Source organism: Hylobates moloch, unplaced genomic scaffold (assembly GCF_009828535.3).
Source record: "Hylobates moloch isolate HMO894 unplaced genomic scaffold, HMol_V3 SCAFFOLD_1, whole genome shotgun sequence".
In the NCBI taxonomy this organism is placed as follows: domain Eukaryota; kingdom Metazoa; phylum Chordata; class Mammalia; order Primates; family Hylobatidae; genus Hylobates; species Hylobates moloch.
The window spans coordinates 68117824-68137702 of NW_026652276.1; the positions used below are offsets into that span (position 1 = coordinate 68117824).

The 19879-nt window shown below is 46.2% G+C and overlaps 2 protein-coding genes across 2 annotated transcripts in view; one reads left to right on the plus strand and one right to left on the minus strand.

Annotated features, from left to right (window-relative positions):
* The window catches only part of CIR1 (corepressor interacting with RBPJ, CIR1), a 47249-nt gene extending 41719 nt beyond the window's left edge, over window positions 1-5530 (plus strand). Inside the window, exons 8-10 of the mRNA XM_032755331.2 lie at window positions 2150-2256; window positions 3117-3202; window positions 4712-5530. Of these exons, the coding sequence (XP_032611222.1) occupies window positions 2150-2256; window positions 3117-3202; window positions 4712-5390 (872 nt within the window). The 3' untranslated portion in view covers window positions 5391-5530. The remainder of the gene's footprint in view (window positions 1-2149; window positions 2257-3116; window positions 3203-4711) is intronic.
* Window positions 5531-15366: 9836 nt separating this feature from the next.
* On the minus strand, window positions 15367-18933 carry SP9 (Sp9 transcription factor). The gene is made up of 2 exons (XM_032755337.2): window positions 18774-18933; window positions 15367-17786 (listed from the first exon to the last, which is right to left on the minus strand). The coding sequence occupies exons 1-2, from the start codon at window positions 18792-18794 to the stop codon at window positions 16350-16352; spliced, it is 1458 nt and encodes a 485-aa protein (XP_032611228.1). The 5' UTR covers window positions 18795-18933; the 3' UTR covers window positions 15367-16349.
* Window positions 18934-19879: the final 946 nt, after the last annotated feature.

Below are 19879 nucleotides of genomic sequence, written 5' to 3' on the forward strand. Positions count from 1 at the left end.
TCGACACTTCAGAAGAGACATTTTCTGCTTTATAAAATTAAGTTCCTACATGTGAAATTTGAGAAGCCACCAAAGTAAACATTCTATTATTCATTTAAAGCTCTTAATTGAGCCGGGTGCGGTGGCTCACGCCTGTAATCCCAGCACTTTAGGAGGCTGAGGCGGGCAGATCACGAGGTCAGGAGTTTGAGACCACCCTGACCAACATGGTGAAACCTCATTTCTACTACAGATACAAAAATTAGCCAGGTGTGGTGGTGGGTGCCTGCAATCCCAGCTACTCCAGAGGCTGAGGCAGGAGAATTGCTTGAACCCAGATGGCGGAGGTTGCGGTGAGCCGAGATCATGCCACTGCACTCCAGCCTGGGCAACAGAGCAAGACTCCATCTCACAAAAAAAGCTCTTAATTGTATGAGCACTTCTATGCCATTTAGAGGCAACCAGTATTAATATTTAAAATTCAATTTTATTTAAGATTGTATTATCAATATTAGCAACCAGACCAAATAATTAAAAGGCCATTAAAGTAATACATAGGAATTAAAATTTTTGTATAGAAGAAAATTTAAAACCCTCTTGGTTTAAAATGAAATATTAATATAAGACAGGTGTTTTTGTTTGTTTTTAACTAAATAAGCCTTTTTTTCCTAAAACTATGACATCATTAATAACTTCCTCCATACTCCAATAATAGTTTTTTCCCATCATCTCCCTAGTACCTAGGGCAAACCTTCAGTTGTTCTTGGCAATATGAATGTAATGGTAAAGCCCGGAAAGTCCAGTAAAATACATTATCTTATAACTGAGTTTTTCTCACCAAATTTTTAACCACATCTGCTATTGACAGGTAAACAAATTTGAACTGATTGCCTTTTGCTTTCCGTGATAACATGCAGGTGAGTGTGCAAATAAGTGGTAAAAGACCAACGAAGCAGTAAAAAGAAATAGACAAAGTATTTAACCAGCAAACTAAAGAACTCATTTCTGAATATTTTTCTATCCCCCTGCCCTCCCTTATGAACTCCTTTTTGGCAGTAACTGTCTCGTTCTTCCTTAAATGACAGACACATAAGCTGGAGTAGTTCATTTAAGCCAGTGTAGGTGATTTAGGCTGGCAACTTTAAATAGCTGCCATGAAATGTTGTCATTAGTTTGCTATCTGCAGGGAAAACAAAATGAAACAGGAATATACAAAAGGAGATAAGAGTCTCTCTTACCTTACATAAACCTTATGTTTGAGGGTAGGGGGCAAACCTTTAAAAAAAATTATTAATTTATTTATTTAGAGACAGGGTTTTGCCATGTTGGCCAAGCTGGTCTTGAACTTGTGGGCTCAAGTGATCCTCCCGCCTTGGCCTCCCAAAATGCCGGGATTACAGGCATGAGCCACCACTCCCAGCTGAAAATTTTTTAAATTTATTGTTAGTTCATATTTGGGAACCAAAAAGCTCACTTTTCAGTCTGAGATTTTGCAAAAGTGGAAGTGTAGTGTCTTGTAAAAAAAAATAAAACATACATACGAATGAATAGCCAGCCTAAAACTGCGTGTTAGCAACCCAAGCTAGTAATTAAAAATTTTGAAATCTGGGAATAAAAGCAAGATTAATTAAAGTACTTGGTGGTTACCCATAGGGTGTGTGTGTGTGTGTGTGTATGTGTGTGTGTGTGAGATTAGCAACCACTTGGCAATGTATTCAGTATTGTTATTTGACAAATAAGGATGAGGAATTCTGAATTGGAAATAAGGATAATAAATTCCTCATGTACCTTTAAAAATACATATTTTAAGTGAACTCTTACTGAGAGAATAACTACTAAAAGTTTAATTGTAGTTTTTTATTATAATATTTCGCTTTGATTTTATACTAAAAACTGCCAACCAGATAACATCTAAATGTATCTTTTTCAATATGATAAAGTTACATAAGAAGACTCCCTTGCACGTAAAGAAAAATGCAATTATTTTCCATTCTGAATCTTCAGACTGCTGTTTTAGAAAATCATATCTGATTATTTGCTCAGCAGAAGATTATTGAGTTGATTTAGCTGTGATTTTACTTAACAAAGCTTCAACTGCATTCCTACTGTGGAGTCCGAAAAAGGTAGAGAGATATAAATGATACATTCAAACTGTGATTTTTGTGAAAAGGGCCATCCATGCACCCCTCGGAGCTAATAGCGGAGATGAGAAACAGTGGGTTTGCACTGAAACGAAATGTACTGGGGAGAAACTTGACCGCAAATGATCCATCACAGGTAATGATCTTTTTATCAGTAAGCTGAAAATGTCTATAAATCTAAATGTGATTGCTTGTGAATTGCTACTTAATGTTTTCCAATATGCATATATCCATAGGAAAGTAAGATAGAGCAAAGAAAATGCCCAAAATGTATTTTGATTTTGCTTTATTATTTTAATCTAAATGAGAAATTGTTTATAAACCTGTATTTTAATAAATGAAACTGCTCCTCTGAGTTTATGTGGATAAAATAGCTAACTGAACTGGTGATGAGGTTGTTGGTTTTTCCTTCCTGCTAACTTACTCCTGATATGACATTAAATAGAACCAATGGTTAGAAGTATGTAAAAACCCCTAAAAATTGTAGAAAATATTTTAAACTTATTTATTTTATTAAACTATACATAGATCCAGAAAATGATTGAGTTTGAAGGGCTATATATTTGATAGTGTGCTGTTGAAATTATAATAAAAGCTAAAATTGTGGATATTTTGACATTCCTATAAAACTCATAATCTTTTTATATTTTATTAAATTAAAAATAAAGTATTTAAACTGGCAAGTGTTAACATTCAAGAGATAGAGAATGGGAGTCATGCTCTAAACATTTTATCTGTGTTTGTCTATCATCCTTTTCCTGAAAAGTTTCCTAATGCTGGCAAAGCAGTCACATTAACCTCTTAGTGCTGTATGATCCACTTCGGCAGGGAGACTACAAAAAATTTTTTAAATTCTCTCCCACTTCCCAATCCAAACTATCATATTCATTTACAGTGTGTCCCTGATACAAAACTTATTTATAAATGTTTTCTTTTTTATCTGCTAACTACTTTGTCTTGAAATCTAGCAATTTAATGATATCTTTGTTGACTCAGGAGTATGTTGCAAGTGAGGGTGAAGAAGATCCAGAAGTTGAATTTTTAAAGTCACTAACAACCAAACAAAAGCAGAAACTTCTCAGGTAATTTAAAAGTATATATTTAATAGATTTATTTTTTCCTTAGTATTCATCTCAGTATCGTATTCAACTCTGATCCTAAGAGCTCATGAAGGTACTTAAACCATGCATCACATTTATTGATTATTCTTCACCCACAGCTAATACAATTTTGTCTGTCTTTTCAGTAACACGGAAATGAGTGTAAGATTGTATACTCAGATTATACCACAAAACTATTGCACTTTTCAGAACGTTTAATTTAGAATTAGACTTATTTATAGCTTTTACTTTTCAAAATAGATTTGTATGTATCTTCGCACACAATTTGTTCTTAGGAAACATTTTTGGCCATTTTTTTTAACGTTTTGTAAAATTTTATGAGAATGCAGAAAGAATGCTTAAATTTAAGGTAAACGTGAATTTTGTTAAACAGACTACCTCCGAATTAAAAGAATCCAATAAATGTCTGCTGGGTCCAATAGAGGGAGCTCATGATGCTTTCAGTATGTAGAGTTTCGAGAATGGCTAGACAGAACCTAGAGACTTATTTTCAGAGTAACTCAAACATACCATATAAACAAGTTACTCCTCCAAGAATGTGAAGTACTCTTTAGAAATTCAGAATGTTTTAACAGGATTGTTCTATTTACAAAACTAAACAATTGTTGAAAACAAGTATTAACTATATTATTTTATAAAACCAATATTTCAAAAGTTTAATGTGTACTCTTACTCAATTTCAAGAGAATATTCTCTTGAATTTTGATAATGTTGATTAATATTTATATACTATAAAATAGTACATAAAATTAATTTTTCATCTGATTATAGCTATATATTTGCTTTTATAGTAGTTTCAACTGATGTTACACACCTTTCACAGGCTTTCTTTAGGATGACCATTTAGAGTGCTATATAATTTCAACTCAGTAAGAATTTAACAAAAAAGTAGTCATTACTATTGAAGTATAGTCAGAAAATTGGCTTGATGCATTTAATTTTTAAATTTAATGTATTCATGCTTTGAATAATTTTAAAGGAAGAAAATGAGTTGTCATTTAGTAAACAATGCGTTCATATATGGATACCAGTTTTTTTTGTTTTAATTTTTTCTTTTTCTTTTTTTTTTTTTTTTTTAAGACAGAGTCTCACTCTTTTGCCCATGCTGGAGTGCAGTGGCATGATTTTGACTCACTGCAACCTCCGCCTCCCGGGTTCAAGTGATTCTTCTGCCTCAGCCTCCTGAATAGCTGGGATTACAGGCAGGTTGCCACCATGCCCGGCTAATTTTTGTATTTTTACTAGAGATGGGGTTTCACCATGTTGGTCAGGCTGGTCTCGAACTCCTGACCTTGTGATCCACCCGCCTCGGCCTCCCAAAGTGCTGGGATTACAGGTATAAGCCACCGTGCCCTGCCATGGATATGATTTTTAATAACTTCTAAGAAAATATATTGTTTATTCATAACTTACAGTTGATGAAATAACTGTTTTTCACACAGTCTGTTACTGTTTATTTCCCAATTACAGGAAATTAGATCGACTGGAGAAGAAAAAAAAGAAAAAAGATAGAAAAAAGAAAAAGTTTCAGAAAAGCAGAAGTAAACACAAAAAACATAAGTCCTCTTCTTCCTCGTCTTCCTCCCCTTCCTCCTCCTCTTCCTCTACTGAGACTTCAGAAAGCAGTAGTGAGAGTGAGAGTGACAATAAAGAAAAAAAAATACAAAGGAAGAAAAGAAAGAAAAACAAGTGTTCAGGGCATAACAACAGTGATTCTGAAGAGAAGGACAAGTCTAAGAAGAGAAAGCTTCATGAAGAACTTTCTAGCAGTCACCATAACCGGGAAAAAGCCAAGGAAAAGCCCAGGTTCTTACAACACGAGAGTTGTAGGGAGAACAGCAAATGGAGCCATTCTGATTCTGACAAAAAGTCCAGAACCCGTAATCATAGCCTGGAGAAGAGAGGCTCTGAAAGAAAGGAGGGGAGCAGCAGAAGCCACGGCAGGGAGGAAAGGAGCCGGAGAAGCCAGAGCAGAAGTCCTGGTAGTTACAAGCAAAGGGAGATAAGGAAACGGCCACAGCGAAGTCCCGGTGAAGAGCAAAGCAGAAGAAATGACACCAGAAGCCATGGCACAGATTTGTATAGAGGAGAAAAAATGTATAGAGAGCACCCAGGAGATACACATACTAAAGTGACACAAAGAGAATGAAGCAGAAGTAGAGAAGAAAGACTGTATGTGACAATTACCTGGGAATAAAAATATCTCCACTTTTTTACTGAATACCTTTAGCAAGGGCTTAATTATGTACTATTGTCTTTCCAATAAAAAAGCTCAATTTTAATTTTTCATCTCTAGACTGTCAGTTCAAGTACAAAACTACATGAGTACTATAAGAATGAATTTTGCAAATATTTGTAAGTAAGCTATTTTGGGGCTGTAGAAATATTTTCTGTTGGTAACTGTTTCTTGTGCCCCATACCAGATAAAAACCGCATACAACTCTGACATTTTCTTTGTTCTGAAACATCATTAAAAGAATGACAGTACATTGAATGGGTATAATTTAATTTTTTCAATTCAAATTTGTTATTCTAGGATTTGAATTTGCTTGAAGTGAATTATAATTATTCAAATTCATTAGTATAAATTAAACAAGGATTAATAAATCTTTAAGACTTTTAAGCCCCCTTTAGGTGTTTTGTTCTATAGAATAAGCTGTTTACATTTGGATAATATTAGTTTTCCTTGCAGGTATACAAATTACCTCAAACTTAAAACAGTCCAACTGGGCCAGGTACCGGTGGCTTACGCCTGTAATCACGGCACTTTGGGAGGCCCAGGCGGGTGGATCACCTGAGGTCAGGAGTTCGAGACCAGCCTGGCCAACATGGTGAAACCCCGTGTCTACTAAAAATACAAAAAATTAGCTGGGCATGGTGGCATGCACTGTAGTTCCAGCTATTTGGGAGGCTGTGGCAGGAGAACCGCTTGAACCTGGGAGGTGGAGGTTGCAGTGAGCCAAGATTACGCCACTGAACTCCAGCATGGGCGACAGAGTGTGACTTCGTCTCAAAAAAAAAAAAAAAAAAAAAACCCAGGCACCTGTAGTCCCAGCTACTCAGGAGGCTGAGGTGGGAGAATCGCTTGAACCCAGGAGGCAGAGGTTGCAGTGAGCCAAGATCACGCCACTGTACTGTCAGCCTGGGTGACAGAGCAAGACTCCATGTCAAAAGCAAAACAAAAAACAGTCCAACTGTATTAACAGTTCTAGAAGTCAGAAGTTTGACATGGGTCTTAATGGGCTGAAGTCAAAGGTCTCAATAGAATTGAGTTTCTTCTAGAAGCTCAAGGGGAAAATATGTTTGCTTGCCTGTTCCAGCTTCTAGATGCTGCCTGCATTTCTTGGCTCCTGGCCCCCTCTTCCTCCATTTTCAAAGCTAACAGAGAGGAGTCAAGTCCTTCTCAAATCTAATCATTCTGACACTTTGACATTCTGCATCCCTCTTCCAATTTTAAGGACCTTGTGATTACATCGGGCCCACCTGAAGAATCATGCAATAATCTCCCAATTTTAAGATCAATGTTAATTCTATCTGCAACTTCAATTCCCCTTTTCTTTGTAATGTAACATATTCACAGGTTCCAGGGGTTAGGATATGTACATCTATGAGGGACTATTATTCTGCCTTCCACAAATGGCCCTTCTATTACTGGCATACAACTATTAAAGATTTTACTTCATACCTGGTTGATCCTGCCAGTGGTCCATGGCGGGAGGCAGGGGGTAGATTTTCAAATAAAACAATGCAAACTATTTTGGCATTTCACCAGTATAGGTATATAAGGCATATTTAAATTTAGCTGCAAATTTTCCCTTGTGTTTCAAAGGATATGGTAAAGGAAAACTACAGAAAGAACTGGTACAAATCACAAGTAACATGCAGTTCCAAAAAACATAACTTCACATCTTGGACACAAGTTTTTTTATCAGTGTTTTATATTTTTTTAACCATCCGCTATTTAATACAAAACAAATATTGGTTAGATGGTTTTGATAGTTGGCAGTCACAATTTCATAAATTTTCATAAATAAGAGTAACATTTGAAAGAAGTAAAACCACTCCATATCATCTGATATATATGTCTTTGTCTTGTCTGTGCACACACAGAAAACAAATGTCCTCTAAGAAAAACTAAGTGAAGAGGTAAACAACCCTTGATTATTTAGATTTTTAAGACGCGGGGTGGGCAGGGAGGAACTTGAATTCCTTCCACAGTATTGTTTAATAACATAGCGTACCTCAAAGATCCCTTCTTCACTTAAAAAAAAAAGCAAGCATTTGAAATTGGTAAACACTGCTAATTTACACCTTGAGTTCATCAGTGTTGCAGTGATTATTTTCTACCTTATGCCTTTTTAGACTTTATAATTTTTATAATGTCAAAACCTATGCAATACTTACTACCTTAAAGGGTTTCTGAAGCAATATAGTGTTCATGAAGAGAAATGCTGAAATGCATCCTGTAATTAAAAATGAATTAAAAACGTTATTTCTTATACTTTTTTCATTTGACTCACAAACCGTGGTCCACTTTTTTAATGCAGATGAGATCTTGCTATGTTGCTCAGGCTGGTCTTGAACTCCTGAGCTCTAGCAATCTGCCTGCCTTAGCCTCCCAAAGTGCTGGGATTATAGGCGTGAACCACCATGCCTGGCCATTGTGGTCCACTTTTAACTTTATAAAGTGGCCATGAGATTTTTTTTAGTCTCTGAGTTAATTATCCTTATTGTTAGGATTGAGAAACTATAAAGCACTGCCAAAAGCACCAATATTTTTACCCATCTAATTCTGAGAAAAAATTTCCATGCAGTTATGGAAGATGTTGATTTTGTTTGGCTTTCAGCCTTGGTCACCCAAGGGTGCTCAAAAGCCCTAACGAACTACCATTCTAACTGTAAACTTAAAAACGGAAGAGAGGCATTTTCACACAAAATCATCCATGATAACAAACAGCTTTAAAGAGGCTCAGCTAATGTGTTCCACATACCCTAATGATGGGGAAAACAATTGGAAGTTATTTTTAAAATAAAAATATTGGACATGTAATTCTACTTTTGCTTTTGAAATATAAGGTAGAAACCAAGGAGATGAACCTCGTAAGATGAACCTCATAATAAAAGGGATGTCTAGTATGTGTAGAGATTCCTCTAAGTACCTAAAGCCCAAGAAGAATCCTCCACGTTTAATAAATTATGACTTAAGAACCCAAACAAAAGTCCTCAACGGGGATATTTTTTAGAAAACCAGCCTGGTGAAATTTGTCACTCTTACCCTTAATAGAGAAGTTCCTTTAAAGAAATCTTGGCACATTTACACATTTCTTATTTATCCATGAGCCTGGAACTGCACGAGGTCTAGGACATATTTTGGAGGCATTTCTCCCTCTGCCTCCGCAGGTACTTTTCCCCTAACCTAACATTTAACATAACACTAGCAAATTAATTCCTGTAGGAGGTGCTGTCGATTTATAAATAACCAGGAAACAGCAAGTTGCTAGGTTAGAACTTGTTTATCTGAACGTCTCTGTGGTAAATTAGTCATAATTTATTTTAATAAAGGCCAAAACGGGCAGAGGTTTCTGCAGCATAGTGGCAGGTCTGCTTACCTTGCATTGTGAAGCGGAGATCTTGTTTTGAACCATAGGGCTGAAATCTTAAGAAAGCTTTTCATCTGAAAGGCTTGGAGAGACCTTTATTGCTGTTCTTCCATGAGACTGCTTGCTGATAGTGAATCAAATCATTCCACGCTGCTGGGAGCAGGCGTTTCCCAGTTTTAATCACTGAACATTTCGTATGCTTTGGCATTGAAGCTCAAAGAGTTCAAAATCCACCTGAGCCATTTCACTCTTCTCCTTACCTAATGACCACTGGGCCAAGACGCTGGTGGAGGTAGCTCCGGAGGGCCGCAGCTCCACACTCCGGACGTAAGACCAGGAAGAAAGTAGCATTTTAAGCTTCAGCAGCTGAAGGATATTTAAAAATCTTATTTAGGTTTTCTGAAAAAGAAAACCTCTGCTATAGTTATCATTTCTTGAAAAGAGATAAAAGCATGCAGTACCTGCAGGCCTTGGGAGCATTCTCTGATCAAAAAGGAGAAAGGCCTTTAAAAAGTTGTGAGGAACAAGTCAGACCGGGGAAACTATGGTTTGGGAAAGCGGGGGCCTCTGAAAGCTCTCCTACCTGATCGAGGCTCCTAAAACCCGGTTCCTGCTGACGGGAAAGGAAGAGGTAACTCCACAACACCTTCCCCCTTTCTCCTCCCTTCTCGCCATACTTATCACCCCCAGAATGTAACAGTAATGACGAAGATGTGCGGGACGAACGCGGAGAGCTGCCTGGAACGAAAAGAAACGCACCCTCCGGCCCGAGCTGCCCCGGAGCCGCCTTTCTCCAGTCCCTTCGGCTTGAAGGGCTTCGCGAGGGGATGGACAGAAGTGGAGGTCCGAGGGCTCCTGGGTTGACAGAGCAGGGCTTCCCAGGAGGACGTGGCCCTAAACCTAAAGGAAGCCGGAATGGGGGTGGAGTAGGGTGACGGGATGAATCCTGGCTGGGGTCGCCCCTTCCCATCCCAAGGTGACGCCCCCCTGCGTGCTCTGGTGGTTTCCTTCTGGATGCGCGGTCTGGCAACCTTGCGAAAACACCCCAAACCGAAATGGAGAGGCCGAGAATGAGGGAGCGCACACTCTTCCTAGCAGATGCGCCTCCGGCGCCAGGAGGCCGCCCGACACCCGACCCACAAGGTGCGGCGAGGAAGGGTCGGCGCCGGCCCTCTGGGCGGCTCCCTCGTCCCCGTTGGCCCAAGCCACCCCCCAGAAGCAATTCTCAGGCCTTTCCGCTGGGGACCCGCCCGCCGAGGGCCCTGCCAGTCCCCGCCTAAGCTTGCCGGGTCTCGGGCGCAGTCCCCCGCGCGGGCCGGACTCGCCTTCAGCAGTTAGGAAAGCGAGCGAATTTTTCTGGTCGCTCGGGCTCCACAGGTGAAGAGGGCGCTTTATGAAGCTCCTGGGACAAACATGAAGATATCAACTTTCGTCAGCAATCTGCAAGCAGAATGCGGACTGGGGGAGACACCCTGTCACTTTGCATTTCCTTTATAAATAAATAAATCACCCAGAAATGGTTACATGCCTGCAAAACAATGCAAAATCCCCAGTGTGAAATTCTACAGGAAGAGAGTATAAGGGTCTTGGAAAATCTGGAACTCTTAGGGGCTGTGGTTTTCCGGGTCCTCGACAGCCGGCCCTGGAGGGACGTGTCCCCACGGACATTCTGAAACCCTTTCCTTAACTGGAGTTGCAAACACACAGTCTATATTTATATCAACAATATATGGGGGAGGCATGTCTGTATGTATTTACCTCATACATATTTCTATACACTCCAGCGTCTAGGAAGGGTGGGGGGTAAATAACACTGAACGGTTAAAATTATGGAGAAGGGATAATAACTGATTACTAATTTGAAAGTAAACAAACAGGTGACTTTTTCAGATCAAATTCCTCCTTGTATCGTTACAATAAATATCTCTGAAGGAAGCTCTCTATTTATGTTGTCATTGATTAATTCTTCACTACCTCATTTGATTTCGATTTAGAACGATTTGATTCTAATTTAATTAGCATGTAATTTGGATGTACATAATTACTGTAATTATGACATTCAGGTAAGGCAGCTTTAGGCTGAAAGGCAATTTCAAATTTTCTAGCAACCTACTTTGTACTGGGAAATGGACAAGGACTTTGCGCCCTGCTATCCAAGTAGTAATTAGCACATCTTTGAAATAGGCAGTGCGGCGGGGTTTGTATTAAAACAGCAAATACAAACCCAGCCGAGTTACCCGCCGCAAAAGTGGCTGCGAGTCCCCGGAAACGCACTGCTTCTCCCGGCGCGAGTTCAGGGAGCCTGGCACCCAGGCGCCTTGGCCGGGCTCTCGCGGCTGCGGGTGACGGCGCCTCCGCCGCCTCGGGCGCAGGATTTGAAGGTGTCGCTTTTTAAATTAAAATACAATAAATACGCGCTGGGGGGTGGGGGCACAAAAATGGAGGAGGAGGAAGTCACTCCACCCAGTCTGAAGACGGGCTGGGGTCGGCGAGATAGTGGACTGGAAGAGGAGGGAAAGGGGCGGCGGGGGGAGGACGATACACTGAGAGGAGAGAAAATTGGCCAACGCCCCCAACTGTTACCCGATTTCAGATTTGGGTTTCAAAGGGAAAAGGAGAGGACAAAAGGGGTCGGTTTTTTCCGGGAGGGTGTGCGCACCATTTGGGGAGGCCTCGAGCGGGGAATTTGGGGGCTTCTCGCCGCCCTCGGGGGCCCTGCGCGCCCGGCCCGGCTCCTGCTTGCCCAGCCGCCCCCCGCGCCCCACTCGGGCTGGGGTGTCCGCCGGAGGACGAAGGCGAGGCAGAAGGCTGCTCCGGCCCGCCTCGGGTTGGGGCTGCGAAAGCGGCGGGTCCCTTGCCTCCCTGATTGTCCACGAGGGGGTAGGGGGGTGGGATGGTTTGGTGGCCTGTTTGAATCGGCTTGGTTCCAGCCGGGCCCCGGGTAGTCCACGCGGGCCTTGCGGGCCGGGAGCCGCGGATGCAGAGTCGGAGGGGTCTGCGTCCACAGCTGGATCCCCACATCCTGGGGTCCACGTCGCCGCCGCCAACGCTTCAGCGCTCTCAACTCTAAGTTGGAAGACCCTGAAGTTGCCTTGAAAAGGATGTTAAGTGGACAATTCTAAGACCAGGGCCAACCGGTCGTTATTTTGTTTTGTTTGGATTTTAAGTTAGCACGTTCCAGAAACGACCCTTTTGCCCAGAAGCCACTGCCAAGTAGTGCTCCCCGCCCCCAATAGTAGGGCTCGTTCCCCGCTGGAACGCAAACCCTCGCGTTTCTTCGCAGGATCCGCTTGGTTGCTGCTGCTCGCGGCAAAAGCCGGTCTCCACGCGCTGACAGCCGCGAGCCGGGCAGGCGGCGGCCTTCCCGCCTCAGAGCTCTAGGTGGCGCCAGCGAGCCGCACTAGCCAAGCTCCTCTTACGAGAATCAAGAGCTACTGTCAAACATAAAAGCAAATCAGAGTTTTCAGTTTTTTTAATGTGTTAAGAATGTTATTCCTTAAGAAAATTTGTAGCTAAATTATTCTCACTTAAAATAAACACTTAGTATACCAATTACACAAATGGGCGGGATTTATGTGAGATTTACTTCATCTGCATTTTTGTGGTGGAAGAGAGCCTTGGTGAATACAGATAATAGATGCAAATAAGATTAGAGTTAAAATAAATAAAGTTTCTATCCGAATAAAAAGAAATTCAATTTTACACGACTTGTAACGATTTGACGGAAGGTCCAGACGCGCCATTCAGGTGCACAATCTAATCTCGTCAAAATAATGTTGTTTCCCTCCTCGAGGAAAGAAAATCTCTTTCTTTTCTTTTTCTTTTTCCTCATCAGGTGGAATCCAATTCATTCCAAGGGGAGAAAACTGGTGTCAGAAAAGGAAACGCTGGAGGATGGTGCGGATCGTGGCTGGGTGGGCGCAGGGCCGAGGAAAACTTGCTTTTCGTTCCTGTGTTGCGCTGGAAGCTATGGGACAGGAAATGCCAGGGAAACAGGGGGACTGGAAATCGCACTGCCCTCACCCGGGCCCGGGCGCGACTCTGGGCCCCTAGGCCGCGTCTCCCGCCCCCACCGACCTCCAGGCCGCTACCCGCCTCTGAGCTTGGGCCCCTGGCCACCGCCTCCAGTTCCTTTTGGCCCCTGAGCCGGAGAGGCACAGGCCTCCGGGGCCCCGAGGTGGCCCTGGGGAGGCGCGGGCCCACCGCAATTGGGGACCGAACTCGTGTTGTAACTGGGGTGCTCTCGCCTCCCACGCGCGCTGTCTCCAATTTGGTCATCCCCGGCCGGCCGGTCGCCACCCGCTCAGGTCAAGGTTCCCCGCGCCCCCAGGGGCGCCTAGGGCCGGGGGGAGGCCGGGCAGGGGGCCCAGGCCATGTTTTCGCCTGTTGGCTTCGGCCGGGGCCCCGGGGCCCCGCTCCCTCTGGGCTCAGGTTCCGCGGACTGCTGCCTCCCGGCTGGACGCTCGGGCCGGGGCCGCCGCCCGCCGCTCCCGGGAGCCTGGGTGATGGACGTCCGCTGACCCGCGGGGCAGACGCAGCGCACACAGGCCTTGATCACTGGCCTGCGGAGGGAGCCGCGCGGCCAGCGGGACCTGCACGGCCGGGCCCTTTGATCTGCCTTTATTATCAACGAGAAACAAAGCTGCCTGGGCCCGACGCCCGGGCGCCCGCGTTCCTGGGGAGACCCACCACACCCTCTACTCCATGCCGCCAGCCCGCGGCCCCCAAACGCGCCAGGCACCCTCTGGGCCTCCAGTGCCCCGGCCCGAAGCCCCTCCGGAAAACGCGCCCCTGCCAGCCAGCTCTCCAGAAGACCATCCCCCGACCAGAGGCGCTTATGCAGTGGGGGGCTCCCAGTTATGAACAGCTTGATCGGGGAGAGAAAATGGCCGAAGTGAAGAAAAACTCGAGGAAGAAGAGCGGGGCAGCCTGGCCGCGGGGAGCTCAAGGAGAAGGAAGAAGCCATTGAATGTCACGCTGCAAACTCCCTGCTGAGGACCTTCGTTCTGTTTTATCGCTACTTTGCGACTTGGTGTTTCAGAACAGTTTCCGAGAAAACATTTTGCTGATTGTTAATAACAAGAATTTATTTTTTCTTTCCTAAAAATCAAAACCTTCGCTCAAATTCCCAAGGCGGACAGTAATCAAAAATGGAAAAAAAATTATGTTGGTGCTGACTTCGCTTGTATTTCCTCTTGTGTGGGAAGTCTTTTAGAAATATTTTTATTCTGTAAATATGTACTTTATTTTCTAAATTAACTTTTTTTCGAATTGCGAAATTATCTCATTTACCAATTTTCTTTTTGTCTCTCCCTCTTTTCTCCCTCTTTTAAACTGGGGCTGTTAAGTTGGTGGTCAGAAGACAAAGAGAGTGAAAATAATTTTCATTTCAATAATTGCCTTCTGGTCAATTTAACTGTGCCTTATTTTGAAAGAGACTGTCTAAATGAGATTCCTGTCCCAAATGTGTTCCCAGGCCTGATCCCAGCCTTTAATTATTCCTGAGTTTTTTTCTTCAGAATAAGACGCCGCACTGAGTAATCACAAAGAAGTCAGAGAGCATCCTTGAACCTTTTCAGAAGCAGCGCCACTGATATTCAAATAACCTGCGAGGGCCATTTGACGGCGCGGGGACCTAGGCATTTCCAATTCACTATTTGCATAGATCAGCCGTCTTTGAAAAGGAAAGGAGCAGTTGTCTTCCATAACATTAAAAAGCCTAGTTATCAAATCAAGTGCTTAGTTTGGGGGCTTTTTAAAACGTTTACATTTTATCTCAGGTTGCCCTTTACCGTTTGACATGCAAATTTGGTGCAGTTAATTTAGACAATTAAAAAGATCTTCAAGGGAGCTTTGTCACAGAGAATATTTGGAGTTTTCCCCGCGGACCAGCTGAGATAAAGTTGGCCAGAACAAATGATGTCTAGGAGATTAATTAGATATTTGATAAGACATGAATCCCTAATAAGGGAATACAAGGCACAGGGGGCTGCTGTGTGCTCTAAGTCAAAATTAATAACATTTAACAAGATTTTCATTTAGGCATGAAATGTCTTTTCCGGGGTATTGACTCTAGCGATTTATTCCCTTGAGTTGCCTTCCAACGTACAGGGCCTTGGGAGCTAAAAGATTTCTTTTTTTAAAAGCGTTTTCCTTTCACAGATTGTTTTTAAATCACTTTTAAAAAACAAACAAACCCACCAGAGTTTTCTCTGACCCCTCCCAGAGGTTTAGGCACCTCCCCAATTAAAGCTGCCAAGGACCTTTGCATTTTTTAGGCGCTCCAGAGTTTTAAAATGTCACCTTTTGAGAGCCTTCACATTAAGTAATACAACTACACATCCTTATAACCCAATTTAATTTACGCTGTGATATACAAATAAATAATTTTGACTTCTCAAAAACGTATATGTAGTATGGCTTTTATAACCCACATAAACTTTACATTACCTACAACTAACATTAAGGGAGTTTTTTCCCAACCAAAAAAAAAAATCGACCCACGAAAAGGTTATTGAGGGGGAAACAGGATTTTAAAAAAAGGAAATGTGTTGTTCAGAGTCCTTTAATAATACCAAAATGAAAATATGATGTCAAGATTTTCTTGATACAGATAAACGCATTTAATTTCTTTAGATGACCTTAACTTACGTGTTTGTGAGTGAAATGGTAACTCAACATTTTAAATATCTTTTACATATATACTGACTTTCACAAAGTGCATCAGAAAATTAAAAAAAACTCCCTGAATTTCAGGGATTCACCCCCCCAAAAAAACTCTATTCGAATGAACATTTACAAGAAAATAAAACACAATCTTTTGAACCCTATTTATACAGATGTTATGAAATACAGTGAAACTGTCGCTAGACTTCCAGTTTAATTTCTCACCTTAAGCCTTTTGATGCTTCCTTTTTTAGGAAAAAAGTCTCATTGTAAGTAGATATCAGGCAGGACTTGGAGCATTTTATATATAATATAATCCAAACAAAGGGTGTTTTTATCGGTCCCGTTTGTTTTCAAATGTTCTGACAGTCCTTTGCTGGGTGGTAGCTTGTTTTTGAGAAAAGGAAAGAGACGGGTGTTGGAGGGAGGTGGATAGTGGGCAAAGAGGGAGCCTTTCTATGTATTGCTCTTCGCTCGAGAAGTTTGGGCGAGTGGTATGTGTGTGCGCGCGCGAGTGTGCGTGCTTGTGGTTGTAGGTCTCCGGTGTATGTGTACGTTTGGGAGTACAGTTTTTAAAGTGTTTGTGTCGAAGGATGGTTCGCTTTTGTTTCCGGACCACGCATTCGATTCTTATCCGGGCGCGGAAGGAGGAGGGGAGCTCCTCGCACAGCGGGCGAACCGCAGCCCGGGAGTCCTGAGCGGCTCTACCTCGCGCCCAGCCCGGGCCCCGGGGGCGTCACTGAAGCCCCTGCCCTCCCGTCCCCCGCTCGCTCGCCCTCCGAACCTCTCGTTCGTTCTCGGTGTCTCTATTCGCTCGCATGCTCGCGCCTCTCGCCGGGCCTCTAAGAGTCGTTGGGGCCAGACGCTGCTTCCTTGCCTCCCGCGGAGGCCGCCGCCGCCGCCGCCGCCGCTGCTGCTGCCGCCGCCGCTGCCGCCGCCCGGGCGGCACTGACGCCGGAGTCATGCAGGATGAGGTCGGGGGATTCGGAACGGGGCGTCTCCAGGTTGCTGGCGTCCGTGTCACTGTCGCTGCCCTTTTTGCCCCCGCCGCCCCCGTTGTGCGTCTTAATGTGTTTGCTCAGGTGGTCGCTGCGCATGAAGCGCTTGTTGCACACCGGACAGGCGAAGCGCTTCTCGCCCGTGTGAGTCCGCAGGTGCCGCTGCAGCTCGTCCGAGCGCGTGAAGCGCTTGCCGCAGAAGAGCCAGTTGCACACGAAGGGCCGCTCGCCCGTGTGCCAGCGCAGGTGCGCCTTCAGGTGCGACGTCTTCCCGTACACCTTGCCGCAGCCCGGAATGTGGCAGCTGTGCAGGCCCTTGCGCCGCAGGCTCGCCCCGGCCGGGCCCAGCCGCTCCGCCTCCTGGCAGTTGGGGCAGTCGCAGGTGGCGCGGCCCGAGTAGCGGCGGGCAGAGCGTGCCGAGCTCCCCCCGGCGGCGGCGGCCGCGGCGCCCGAGATCATGGCGCTGGCGGCGGCGGCTGCCACGGCGGCGCTGGAGTCCGAATAGGAGGGCAACACCGGCTTGAAGCCGTCCTGGGCCAGCAGGTGCTGGCTGGTGGAGAGCAGGTGCGAGGCGGCGGCGGCGGAGGAGCCGAGGCCGGTGGAGCTGAAGGCCGAGTGCGTGAGCGAGCTGAAGTCGGGGTTGTAGGTGCCCAGCTGCGAGTGCAGCGAGGCCTGGGGGGCGCCCGAGTGCAGAGAGCTCTGGAGCCCCCCAGCGGGGTTCTGCACTTCCAGCCACGAGCCCGGGCTGCTGTGCACGTCCCACCACGACGACGCCGCGCCGTTGGTCACCTCGCCGGCCGCCAGCGTCGAATGGAAGCCCGACTTGTACCACGACTCGTACGGGTGCGCCATGCCCACGCGCGGGTACAGGCCGTCGGCCGCCGTCGTGTGCACCTTGGAAATGAAGGCAGACTGGCCACCCGCCTCCTGCGGGGACACCCCGGCCGCTGCCGCCGCGGCAGCCGCCGAGTTGGAGAAGAGGCCGCCGTAGTCGCTGCTGAAGGCGGACGACGTGGGCGACGTGGAGGCCAGGCAGAAGGCGCTGTTGGCGGCGCCCGAGCCGCCCGCCAGGCCGCCCGAGCCACGGCCCCCGGTGGCCACCGCGAAGCCCGAGAGGCTGGAGCCGAGGTTGCAGCTGGACGAGGAGCGCTTCCAGGGGTGAAAGCCGCCTTTGGCGAAGGCGCTCGACTCCGGCAGCGTCGTCAGAGGGCTCGTGTTGCCGATCTTGTTGCAGGTCGCCGCCAGCATGGCCAACGGGGTCGTTCCGAAGCGCGGCTCTTCCTAGAGTGGGTGGGATGGGGGAGGGAGCAAGGAGGAGGAGGGTAAGAGGAAGTGGGGGAAGAAACAAAGTGCACCCGTGAGCAGCCTCGTCCCCTGCGGCTGCTCCCGGGGGTCCTGGCTCCCCGCCTCGCGCCTCATCCCCACGCGCCCGCGGAGGAGTCGCCGCACCGGGTGCGGAGCAGGGGCGATCACCGGGGCGAAGGTCCGGGCGCCGGAAAGTTGCACTTCGCTGAGGCTATAAATCAAAGATGCCTCCGTGTTCCCCGCTGCAACCCTGCCTACAGCCGGACTTGGGTTGTCGCCGTAAACCGGCTCCTCTCCCAGAAGACCCCAAGTCGCCCTTCGGGGTGAAGCGCGAAGGTAAACACAGAGACCAGAGACAACAAACACCGGGTGAGGGCGGAGGCGGCCGAAACAGCAGCCAGGGACGGGCGAAACTTGGAGCACTCCCGGGATGGCTACGACTTGACTTTTCTTTTTTAATAGAAAACGTTTGGTTTTAAAGTTTACATACACACAAACACAGCGATTATGAAAACAATAATCCGAGGATAAGCGGCCAGGAACGGATTTCAAAGTCACGGGCGAATTGGGGAGCCGCGGAAATGTAAATGTTTATTAGCGTGACTAGATAGACTGCAAAACGATTAAGACTGTTTTCTGGAAACACCACTGTCGCATAATTGCAACAAAATCCCCAAAGCAAGGCGGGGGATGGGGTATAAATCACGAGGGGAAGAAAACAAACCTCTAGCTTTTTTTTGAAACCAAATGAAAAAGGACTTAAGAAGGCCTTTTCTTGCAAAGGCATCTGCTGGGTTCCAAAAACTTGGGAAAAAATCAGTCCCAGAAATGTGGAAAGTGCTAATAGAAGCTGAAGCTGCAGTCTAACAGCAACAGTTTCTCCGGAGCAGCAGACCCCAGAAGCCATAACGAAAAATTACTCCGGTTAAAACAAGCAAATGCGTTGCCGCGCTTGCGACTTACCCCGAGTATAGACGTGGCCATAGCAGGTCTCTGGCTGCGCAGCGAGGCTGGGAGCGGGGCTGAGCCTGGCGGCTGCTCGGAAAAACTGCTTGGGTCCCGCGCGGCTCCCGCGTCCCCGCGCTCGCGCCGAGCGGACTCCGGGCTCCCGCCGGCTAAACTCAGCCTAAGTGCGAGGAGCACCCGCTTTGAAGTGCCGCTGGCTGCGCCTCTCGCCCAATGAGGGCGCAGGCAGAGCAGACGGGAGCTGCCCCGCAGCCAATCAGACGCGCCGAGGGGCCCAAGCCCGGGCTCCCGGCGCGTGCCAGTCAAGTTGGCTAGCTAGGGCCGCGGGGGTGGTGGGGAGTCGTGGGGGATACTTGCGGGGGGGGGGGCGAGGGCGGGCTGGGGACTGAAGAAATTACAGTGCAATTAAAAATTTACACTCACGCACCAAGCCAGGTTTAAGTACCAATGAAACCGAGCCACAAGCACCCCCCCACACACACACCACCCCGAGATGTTGCAAGTTAGGGCTGACAGTCCTACTCGACTCCCCACTTGTAGGAAAGGAGGCAGGAGGGGAGGAGACACCCAGGCACAGCCCGCACCAGCAGGGCCCAAGTGGAGACGGAAATGTCAGCCCTCACTTTGTGTGTCCAGGCTCTTGCCTACAGAACACAACTTCAGCTTGTATCTATCATTCTTGCTTGTGATTTTTACCATTTTCGTGTGTCTTCTACCCAATTTCTTATTCCACTGGATTCAATTTTACTCTCACAGTTATCCTGGGGAGGGGGCGCGAAGGGACAGCTCCTCCGAGAGGAGCGAAATAGGCCTCTCTGTACAGATCTGCATCCACAGATTTGTTGGGAGGGCCTGGAGCCTGCTGCATCCAGCCATTTCCCCCCCAGCGGTGTAAGTGACTTCCTAATTGTCGCTCTGGCCTCTGACCCAGGGGGTAATACAAGTGCCACTCACGCTAGAGGCTTCTGGTGGTAATTGAGGGCACCCTTTGTACGGTTTCGCCAGCGCTTAGATACCAGGTTAACCCAGTTGTCAAATATGACTAAACAGTGGGATGTGCTGATTATCTGCCGGGTTTTGCTGGGGGCTGGCATGGGGGTGGG

Excerpts from the sequence above, each read along its gene's own strand:
- SP9 (XM_032755337.2), bottom strand. The coding sequence starts at position 18,794 with ATGGCCACGTCTATACTCGGG. Across the intron at positions 17,787-18,773 it reads TGGCCACGTCTATACTCGGG|GAAGAGCCGCGCTTCGGAAC; the intron begins GTAAGTCGCAAG and ends CACCCACTCTAG.